The 12,722-nt window shown below is 44.3% G+C and overlaps 1 protein-coding gene across 3 annotated transcripts in view; it reads right to left on the bottom strand.

Moving 5' to 3' along the window:
* Positions 1 to 12,722, bottom strand: part of CEP126 (centrosomal protein 126) — a 69,440-nt gene that overhangs the window by 17,650 nt on the left and 39,068 nt on the right. For 2 of the 3 annotated variants that reach the window (XM_075198779.1, XM_075198780.1), the window contains exons 4-5: positions 12,592 to 12,709; positions 11,921 to 12,116 (exon numbers count right to left, since the gene is read on the bottom strand). In XM_075198779.1, the coding sequence (XP_075054880.1) occupies positions 11,921 to 12,116; positions 12,592 to 12,709 (314 nt within the window). The remainder of the gene's footprint in view (positions 1 to 11,920; positions 12,117 to 12,591; positions 12,710 to 12,722) is intronic. The other variant, XM_075198781.1, reaches the window with a different exon arrangement.

The raw sequence follows: 12,722 nt of genomic DNA, 5'->3' as shown, positions 1-12,722 counted from the left end.
ACCAAAGAATTTTGCATTGCACCACTGCAGTTTTACCCATCGTAAATGACCTCCTCTGTGTTTAATGACTAGGGACTGCCACAAAAATATCTCAAATTCTGAAATCAACTAAATTCCAAATGGAATGTAAAGGTTATGCTCTAGCTGGCCAGCAGTACACAGCTAAAACTCAATCCCCAGAGGGATTTACTGTGAGGCCAACCCTTTAGTTTAAAAATGTGTTATATGAATTTAGTTTAAATCCCCCTTTATCATTGTGCATGCAGCCTGTGCCCAGTCATCACTATACTCAGATTGTGTCCACAATATTGTGCTCAGCAGTGATCACACACTCACTATATCCAGCAGTGATCACACGCACACTATATCCAGCAGTGATCACACACTCACTATATCCAGCAGTGATCACACACTCAGTATATCCAGCAGTGATCACACACTCAGTATATCCAGCAGTGATCACACACTCACTATATCCAGCAGTGATCACACATACACTATATCCAGCAGTGATCACACACTCACTATATCCAGCAGTGATCACACACTCACTATATCCAGCAGTGATCACACACACACACACACACTATATCCAGCAGTGATCACACACTCACTATATCCATCAGTGATCACACATACACTATATCCAGCAGTGTTTACACACACACACACACACACACACACTATCCAGCAGTGTTTACACACACACACACACACACACACACACACACACACACACACTATATCCAGCAGTGATCACACACTCACTATATCCAGCAGTGATCACACACTCACTATATCCAGCAGTGATCACACATACACTATATCCAGCAGTGATCACACATACACTATATCCAGCAGTGATCACACTCACTATATCCAGCAGTGATCACACATACACTATATCCAGCAGTGATCACACATACACTATATCCAGCAGTGATCACACACTCACTATATCCAGCAGTGATCACACACTCACTATATCCAGCAGTGATCACACACTCACTATATCCAGCAGTGATCACACACTCACTATATCCAGCAGTGATCACACACACACACACTATATCCAGCAGTGATCAAATACTCACTATATCCAGCAGTGATCACATACTCACTATATCCAGCAGTGATCACACGCACACTATATCCAGTAGTGATCACACACTCACTATATCCAGCAGTGATCACACACTCACTATATCCAGCAGTGATCGCACACTCACTATATCCAGCAGTGATCACACACTCACTATATCCAGCAGTGATCACACACTAATTATATCCAGCAGTGATCTCACACACACACACACACACACACACACACACACACACACACACACACACACACACACACACACTATATCCAGCAGTGGTTACACACACACTATATCCAGCAGTGTTTACACACTCACTATATCCAGCAGTGATCAAATACTCACTATATCCAGGAGTGATCACACACACACACTCACTATATCCAGCAGTGATCGCACACTCACCATATCCAGCAGTGATCGCACACTCACCATATCCAGCAGTGATCGCATACTCACCATATCCAGCAGTAATCCCACACTCACCATATCCAGCTGTGCTCACACACTCACTATATCCAGCTGTTCTCACACACTCACTATATCCAGCAGTGATCACACACTCACTATATCCAGCAGTGATCACACACTCACTATATCCAGCAGTGATCACACATACACTATATCCAGCAGTGATCACACACTCACTATATCCAGCAGTGATCACACATACACTATATCCAGCAGTGATCACACATACACTATATCCAGCAGTGATCACACATACACTATATCCAGCAGTGATCACACACTCACTATATCCAGCAGAGATCACACACACACTATATCCAGTAGTGATCAAATACTCACTATATCCAGCAGTGATCACATACTCACTATATCCAGCAGTGATCACACGCACACTATATCCAGCAGTCATCACACACTCACTATATCCAGCAGTGATCACAAACTCACTATATCCAGCAGTGATCGCACACTCACTATATCCAGCAGTGATCACACACTCACTATATCCAGCAGTGATCACACACTCATTATATCCAGCAGTGATCACACACACACACACACACACACACACACACACTATATCCAGCAGTGGTTACACACACACTATATCCAGCAGTGATCGCACACTCACTATATCCAGCAGTGATCACACACTCACTATATCCAGCAGTGATCACACACTCATTATATCCAGCAGTGATCACACACACACACACACACACACACACACACACACTATATCCAGCAGTGGTTACACACACACTATATCCAGCAGTGATCGCACACTCACCATATCCAGCAGTAATCCCACACTCACCATATCCAGCTGTGCTCACACACTCACTATATCCAGCTGTACTCACACACTCACTATATCCAGCAGTGATCACACACTCACTATATCCAGCAGTGATCACACACTCACTATATCCAGCAGTGATCTCACACACTCAATATATCCAGCAGTGATCACACACTTATTATATCCAGCAGTGATCACACACTCATTATATCCAGCAGTGATCAAATACTCACTATATCCAGCAGTGATCACACACTCACTATATCCAGCAGTGATCACACACTCACTATATTCAGCAGTGATCACACACTCACTATATCCAGCAGTGATCGCACACTCACCATATCCAGCAGTGATCGCACACTCAACATATCCAGCAGTGATCGCACACTCACCATATCCAGCAGTGATCGCACACTCACCATATTCAGCAGTGATCCCACACTCACTATATCCAGCTGTGCTCACACACTCACTATATCCAGCAGTGCTCACACACTCACTATATCCAGCAGTGATCACACACTCACTATATCCTGCAGTGATCACACACTCACTATATCCAGCAGTGATCACACACTCACTATATCCAGCAGTGATCGCACACTCAGTATATCCAGCAGTGATCGCACACTCACCATATCCAGCAGTATTCGCACACTCAGTATATCCAGCAGTGATTGCACACTCACCATATCCAGCAGTGATTGCACACTCACCATATCTAGCAGTGATCCCACACTCACCATATCCAGCAGTGATCCCACACTCACTATATCCAGCTGTGCTCACACACTCACTATATCCAGCAGTGATTACACACTCACTATATCCAGCAGTGATCACACACTCACTATACCCAGCAGTGATCACACATACACTATATCCAGCAGTGATCACACACTCACCATATCCAGCAGTGATCGCACACTCACCATATCCAGCAGTGATCACACACTCACCATATCCAGCAGTGATCGCACACTCACCATATCCAGCAGTGATCGCACACTCACCATATCCAGCAGTGATCGCACACTCACCATATCCAGCAGTGATCCCACACTCACTATATCCAGCTGTGCTCACACACTCACTATATCCAGCAGTGATCAAATACTCACTATATCCAGCAGTGATCACACACTCACCATATCCAGCAGTGATCACACACTCACCATATCCAGCAGTGATCATACACTCACCATATCCAGCAGTGATCGCACACTCACCATATCCAGCAGTGATCGCACACTCACCATATTCAGCACTGATCGCACACACACTATATCCTGCAGTGATCACACACTCACTATATCCAGCAGTGATCACACACTCACTATATCCAGCAGTGATCGCACACTCAGTATATCCAGCAGTGATCGCACACTCACCATATCCAGCAGTATTCGCACACTCAGTATATCCAGCAGTGATCGCACACTCACCATATCCAGCAGTGATTGCACACTCACCATATCCAGCAGTGATCCCACACTCACCATATCCAGCAGTGATCCCACACTCACTATATCCAGCTGTGCTCACACACTCACTATATCCAGCAGTGATTACACACTCACTATATCCAGCAGTGATTACACACTCACTATATCCAGCAGTGATCACACATACACTATATCCAGCAGTGATCACACATACACTATATCCAGCAGTGATCATACACTCACTATATCCAGCAGTGATCACACACACACACACACACACACACACACACACACTATATCCAGCAGTGTTTACACACACCCACACACCCACACACACACACACACTATATCCAGCAGTGTTTACACACTCACTATATCCAGCAGTGATCAAATACTCACTATATCCAGCAGTGATCACACACTCACTATATCCAGCAGTGATCACACACTCACCATATCCAGCAGTGATCGCACACTCACCATATCCAGCAGTGATCGCACACTCACCATATCCAGCAGTGATCCCACACTCACCATATCCAGCAGTGATCCCACACTCACTATATCCAGCTGTGCTCACACACTCACTATATCCAGCTGTGCTCACACACTCACTATATCCAGCTGTGCTCACACACTCACTATATCCAGCAGTGATCAAATACTCACTATATCCAGCAGTGATCACATACTGGCGTATATTAACATGTTTGAAAAGTTAATTACATTTATTGTTAAATAGCGTTACTGAGCACCCCCAATACATTGTTATGGGGAGTGCTCAGTAAAACGATAGGAGATGCAAAGCAGCAGATATCTATGATATCTGCTGAGACGCTACTATCATAAATAGCAAATTGGTGTTTAATCCCCGAAAACTGTTGTTTTCAGGGATTTTACAGGGGGGAAACCTTTGATAAATAGGCCCCACAGGGAGAACATACAAACTCCACCTTTCCAAATATCTTTCCAAACACATAGCCTTCTAGTTTGCAGAGGCATCTCCTGAGAGTGGGGGTAGACATGGATCTTGAAGTGCACTGGACAGACCATCCAGCGCTGGATCCAAACCAAACCATTTTGTGGTGTGCTATGTCTCTTGTGTCATCTCTGTACCTGTGACGCAACACTCGGATATGCAGTAAGCGAGACTCTCACTGTATGTTCACAGCACCCAAATGTTTCATGGCCAAAAACTTAAGAGTCTCTGCATTACTTTGTTTAGCATTACTTTTATTTGCTTATTATTAATGTAAATGTAGTGTATGAGCAACACATTACTGCGTACATTGGTCCCACCTTAGAGAAATTCCTTTATAAGACTCAGCAGTGAGTGATTGTAGAGAGAACAATAGTGACAGACTGAACAATAAAATGTGTCTGCCGTCAGCACTATTTATTACACTGTTATTGTTACAATGTTCTAATTACAAACGATTAGAAGATATTGCCAGGATACGCCCTTTTCTCATTCATCCAGAATGTTAACTCCGTAGTCACCAGGCGTTGTCATGTGCTGGGCGCCCGTCACTACTTATGGGTGTCAGACTCATCAATCTGCGCCCCCGGGCTGTATGTGACAATCCCAGCACTCTAATATTAAAGCTTCCAACAATGGTCCTTTGTCTCCCCTAGATGTATGTAAGGAAGTGTGATCCCACTACAAATAATACTAGGAAAATAGTAATATGGGCAAAGTGGCTAAATTAACTACTTGCTACTTATACCTGCGGCCACCAACCTGCAGTCACACGGACACCGTGGTGGGCTAGGCCACTGCCCATTATGTGGCCACAGAAAATGTCGAAGGGTAAGTGTAAATTTCGGAAACTAAATGTAAATTGAAAATAAACTTATTTTCACTATAATTTTCTATAAAGGTTCAGCAGCTATTTATTGACAAGGTAAAACAATTGTAAATGTACAAAATGCCACAGACACCAGACACATGCCATAGACACCAGACACATGCCATAGACACCAGACACTTGCCATAGATACCAGACACATGCCATAGACACCAGACACATGCCACAGACACCAGACACATGCCATAGACACCAGACACTTGCCATAGACACCAGACACATGCCATAGATACCAGACACTTGCCATAGACACCAGACACATGCCATAGACATCAGACACATGCCATAGACACCAGACACATGCCATAGACACCAGACACTTGCCATAGACACCAGACACATGCCATAGACACCAGACACATGCCATAGACACCAGACACATGCCATAGATACCAGACACATGCCATAGACACCAGACACATGCCATAGACACCAGACACATGCCATAGATACCAGACACATGCCATAGTCACCAGACACATGCCATAGACACCAGACACTTGCCATAGACACCAGACACATGCCATAGACACCAGACACATGCCATAGATACCAGACACATGCCATAGACACCAGACACATGCCATAGACACCAGACACTTGCCATAGACACCAGACACATGCCATAGACACCAGACACATGCCATAGACACCAGACACATGCCATAGACACCAGACACATGCCATAGACACCAGACACTTGCCATAGACACCAGACACATGCCATAGACACCAGACACTTGCCATAGACACCAGACACATGCCATAGACACCAGACACATGCCATAGACACCAGACACTTGCCATAGACACCAGACACATGCCATAGACACCAGACACATGCCACAGACACCAGACACATGCCATAGACACCAGACACTTGCCATAGACACCAGACACTTGCCATAGATACCAGACACATGCCATAGACACCAGACACTTGCCATAGACACCAGACACATGCCATAGACACCAGACACATGCCATAGACACCAGACACTTGCCATAGACACCAGACACTTGCCATAGACACCAGACACATGCCATAGACACCAGACACATGCCATAGACACCAGACACATGCCATAGACACCAGACACATGCCATAGACACCAGACACTTGCCATAGACACCAGACACATGCCATAGACACCAGACACATGCCATAGACACCAGACACTTGCCATAGATACCAGACACATGCCATAGACACCAGACACATGCCATAGACACCAGACACATGCCATAGACACCAGACACTTGCCATAGACACCAGACACATGCCATAGACACCAGACACTTGCCATAGACACCAGACACATGCCATAGACACCAGACACATGCCATAGACACCAGACACATGCCATAGACACCAGACACATGCCAAAGACACCAGACACTTGCCATAGACACCAGACACATGCCATAGACACCAGACACTTGCCATAGACACCAGACACTTGCCATAGACACCAGACACATGCCATAGACACCAGACACATGCCATAGACACCAGACACTTGCCATAGACACCAGACACATGCCATAGACATCAGACACATGCCATAGACACCAGACACATGCCATAGACACCAGACACTTGCCATAGACACCAGACACATGCCATAGACACCAGACACATGCCATAGACACCAGACACTTGCCATAGACACCAGACACATGCCATAGACACCAGACACATGCCATAGACACCAGACACATGCCATAGACACCAGACACATGCCATAGACACCAGACACTTGCCATAGACACCAGACACATGCCATAGACACCAGACACATGCCATAGACACCAGACACTTGCCATAGACACCAGACACATGCCACAGACACCAGACACATGCCATAGATACCAGACACATGCCACAGACACCAGACACATGCCATAGACACCAGACACTTGCCATAGACACCAGACACATGCCATAGACACCAGACACATGCCATAGATACCAGACACATGCCATAGACACCAGACACATGCCATAGACACCAGACACTTGCCATAGACACCAGACACATGCCATAGACACCAGACACATGCCATAGACACCAGACACATGCCATAGATACCAGACACTTGCCATAGACACCAGACACATGCCATAGACACCAGACACATGCCATAGACACCAGACACTTGCCATAGACACCAGACACTTGCCATAGATACCAGACACATGCCATAGACACCAGACACTTGCCATAGATAGCAGACACTTGCCATAGACACCAGACACATGCCATAGACACCAGACACTTGCCATAGATACCAGACACATGCCATAGACACCAGACACTTGCCATAGACACCAGACACATGCCATAGACACCAGACACATGCCATAGACACCAGACACATGCCATAGACACCAGACACTTGCCATAGACACCAGACACATGCCATAGACACCAGACACTTGCCATAGACACCAGACACATGCCATAGACACCAGACACATGCCATAGACACCAGACACATGCCATAGATACCAGACACATGCCATAGACACCAGACACATGCCATAGACACCAGACACTTGCCATAGACACCAGACACTTGCCATAGACACCAGACACTTGCCATAGACACCAGACACATGCCATAGACACCAGACACTTGCCATAGATACCAGACACATGCCATAGACACCAGACACTTGCCATAGACACCAGACACTTGCCATAGACACCAGACACTTGCCATAGACACCAGACACTTGCCATAGACACCAGACACTTGCCATAGATACCAGGCACATGCCATAGACACCAGACACTTGCCATAGACACCAGACACATGCCATAGACACCAGACACATGCCATAGACACCAGACACATGCCATAGACACCAGACACATGCCATAGACACCAGACACTTGCCATAGACACCAGACACATGCCATAGACACCAGACACATGCCATAGACACCAGACACTTGCCATAGACACCAGACACATGCCATAGACACCAGACACATGCCATAGACACCAGACACATGCCATAGACATCAGACACATGCCATAGACACCAGACACATGCCATAGACACCAGACACTTGCCATAGACACCAGACACATGCCATAGACACCAGACACATGCCATAGACACCAGACACTTGCCATAGACACCAGACACATGCCATAGACACCAGACACATGCCATAGACACCAGACACTTGCCATAGACACCAGACACTTGCCATAGACATCAGACACATGCCATAGACACCAGACACATGCCAGACACCAGACACTTGCCATAGACACCAGACACATGCCATAGACACCAGACACATGCCATAGATAGCAGACACTTGCCATAGACACCAGACACATGCCATAGACACCAGGCACGTGCCATAGACACCAGACACGTGCCATAGATACCAGGCACTTGTCATAGATACCAGACACATGCCAGATACCAGACACTTGCCATAGACACCAGACACTTGCCATAGATACTTTGTCCAAGTGATGTCACCAGTTGCTAGGCTGATAGGTTGCTTTCTCATGAAGGTTGGTTGAGGCCACAACATGGCTGCCTCCACAGTGTGCAGACAACAAGTGCAAGTACAAAAGATGCGAGATAATAGATGTAAATATGCAGCAGTTTGCTTGTGAGTCTGAAGTAGGTAATATACAACCAATTATCCTATCATGGGGTAACCTATTATTTACGTTTTATTCCTAATGTTGACCACACATGGGGTAAACCAGTCACGCACAGCGCTGAGCAACAGGGTAACTTTGGGTCACTTTGGAGATCCGTCAGTACAGCACTGGGTCCACATTACAGCCTGTTAGTGCGGCTTGCAGCCCTCTATGTGCACTGGTTGCCTGGATTTACGGACATGCCCGATAATAATCAGATTTATTTTTAATGGAATTATTCTTCAGTATCGCAATTTTAGGGCCATGTGTAACAATTTTTGGTCAATTGCTTTTTTAATCTTCACAAATCAATATACTGTGAATGAAACCTGTCCTAACTGAATCTACCTACTACTGCTAGTAATAAACAATATAACTACAACTTTGTTGCACAATAAAATAAAGAGAACAGGATGACAACATGGACATTCTGATGTCCTCCCAATGGATGGCCAGTTTCCTCCGCATTAACTTGCTTAAAGGATTAAAATCACATCTATCAAAATGTTCTAAGTGACATGTAGCATGAATAAAGACTTGAGTGTAACGGATAGATCGTAGAGAGGGAAACCTGAGACTTGGAGGGATGTCATGTTTGTAGCAGGGTAAAGGATGACTGGGAGACATGAGTGACATGCTTTCCGCATTCCTCCAGGAACGGAACATGTTGGAACAACACGAAACCTGAAATGTTTGTTTTTGAATGTGCTCGAATTCAAGAAGTCAATTACATCACTACATACTATATACACAGCATGTAAAATGTTAAAAGTTCATCTGTATATCAGAAGTTCCCAACATTCAACTTGATTAATGGTAATAAAACACTATCACTTATATAAATAAAACAACTTAAATGATTAAATACACAAATAAATAAAAAATAATCCATAATAATATACCGTATATACTCGGGTATATGCCGACTTTTTCAGCACATTTTTAACGCTGAAAAAGCCCCCCTCGGCTTATACTCGAGTGAGGGTCCTACTTACCTGTTCTCCGGTCCCTCAGCTCTTAACTTCCGCAGTGGAACGCATGGGCGTTCCACTGACAGGAAGTTCGGCATTTGGAAGGCAAGTTTGCATTCCAATTGCTGAACTTCCTGTTAGTGGAACGCCCATGCGTTCCACTGCGGAAGTTAAGGGCTGAAGAAAATCCCTCCCTCTCTCAAAAGCATTAGGTCACCAATTAACCAACCAAGGAAGGTAAGTAAGACGTTTTTTTTTTTATTCCTCTTGCTGTGTACTTTCGTGGACAGTGGGCTGATTTGGGTATTTAATGATTTTTGGTACATTTGGAGACATTTTGGGAGCCTGAGTTTATTAAAAGAAGCAAGTCATTTTTGGACTGTACTTTCAATATGCACAGTTATGGTACTAGCTGTATATGTATTTAAGTCACCCCCAAATATTTTTATTTTTGAAATGTACCAGTAGCTGCTGCATTTCCCACCCTAGGCTTATACTCAAGTCAATAAGTTTTCCCAGTTTTTTGTGGTAAAATTAGGTGCCTCGGCTTATATTCGGGTCGGCTTATACTCGAGTATATACGGTACTAAAAAGCATATTCATTATTAAAGGTATTTCTAACAATATAGGGAGTGATCATAAAACATGCTTGTTTGTATGTATCTTACTTTGGAGCCAGGGAAGCTATAGTCAAAGCCTACAGGGCTCCAAGCTCATAAAGTATATATGTGTAACAGACAGGCAGACAGACATACAGGCGTATATTACTGCCATTTAAAAGGTAGATGTTGATTTCATTATTCATCGCTATGTGGGCATTATTGAAATTAATCCGGACTTCTCTGCAATACAATACACACGTCCTTTCAGCCACAGGTACCACTAGCCACACTGATGTCCTTGTATTTGGCGATAAGCTGCTGTTTTTGCCAACTAACAAGTACATTAGCGGCATCTAGTGGTTATAAATTAAACTGCTGGGATAAAAAATATTGAGACTAACAGACAACTATATTTGTTGTGATTGTACTACTAAACCCTAGATCTAATAGTGTCATTGTACGCAGACAGTCAAGGAAACACATAAGGATGTACTAGCATTCCAAAGGTTTCATGCAGAACATATAGAGAATAAAACAGCACAAAGCTAGGCTTACTGAGGTGTGAAGAGAAGACGACAAAGCTACTATTTACAAGTATGAGGGGTCTCCATTAACACATGACTGAAAGGATATAGATAAACAGAATAATTAAAGTAAATATTAATGAAGCAGTGGCAATAAACTGAATGTTTGATCACCTTGGTGTCAAGCAGGAAAACGGAGAAGGTGCTATTCTAATAGGGAGGAAGATCTAGAGAAATAAAGTGACTGTAGGCCAGATTAATGTCAAAGGACAGGTCAGGACCAGTGTCTGCACACCACACCTTGCAGAGCGGAGATAAAATACGCTGTCACAGCAGCATAGAGGTAAAGAGCAGTTGCCTGCATCCATGTAGATTCCACACCTTGGGGACAGGACTGGCACAGACATAATGGCAGAGGTTAGGGGTATATAGTGATTATCTCTCCTAGTTCCATACCTGCACGTTGCTGAGATGTTGCTCTTCTAGCAGGCGTTGTGCTTCCTCTAGTCTGTGCTGGAAGTACAGCTGATTGCTATCAAACTGAATTGCAGACCTGTCTTGAAATATTTTTTCAAAACTCAGTTTTGTAGCAGGTTGTTGCTTTATATGCCACGTGGAGTTTCCTGACAAACTGGGTGATGTGTCTGTTGTTCTTAACAAAAAGCAGAAAGAATATGATTAACGTTTTATGAAACCTTCATTGTCACAGTTTCATTATGTTCTATAGCACATGTTAGGGGATATGTTTTGCTGCCCATACATGGAGCAATATTGGCATATTGGCCTGAAATAGCCGTCGGCACCTGATCAGGTCATTTTTTGGCATCTTGAAAATCCAGTTGGCAGAAGACCATTGTTGGCCTGTGTGTGCCACTAAAAGGCCCTAAGTGATACAGTCCCTCGGCACCAATGCCAAATTGCCAGATCGATATAATATTGGAAATGGATTCTATTGATCAGCACTAAGAGGCAGGATCAGCCTGTGTGTCACCAGCATTAGATGTATAATATATACTGAAATGAGATACAGCAACAGCAGAAGTATGTATGATCTGCTACCATGGGAAATTACATGACATAGAATAACCATGTCTGTGTATAAAATGTAACAAAATTAAATAGTGTACCTTGTATTACTAGTACTTCTATGATTCGATAAGAAGTAGAAAGTGGAGGAGAGAGATCCCTGAATCTGGTCGAGTGCATCTTCAAGCTTTGGGGTTGGCCTTTTATGAACAGTATAAACTGCAAGACAAAA

The sequence above is a fragment of the Mixophyes fleayi genome, chromosome 2 (assembly GCF_038048845.1).
Source record: "Mixophyes fleayi isolate aMixFle1 chromosome 2, aMixFle1.hap1, whole genome shotgun sequence".
NCBI classification, from domain to species: Eukaryota; Metazoa; Chordata; class Amphibia; order Anura; family Limnodynastidae; genus Mixophyes; species Mixophyes fleayi.
The sequence above is the reverse complement of the archived record's forward strand: the minus strand, read 5'-3'. Positions and strand labels throughout refer to the sequence as shown.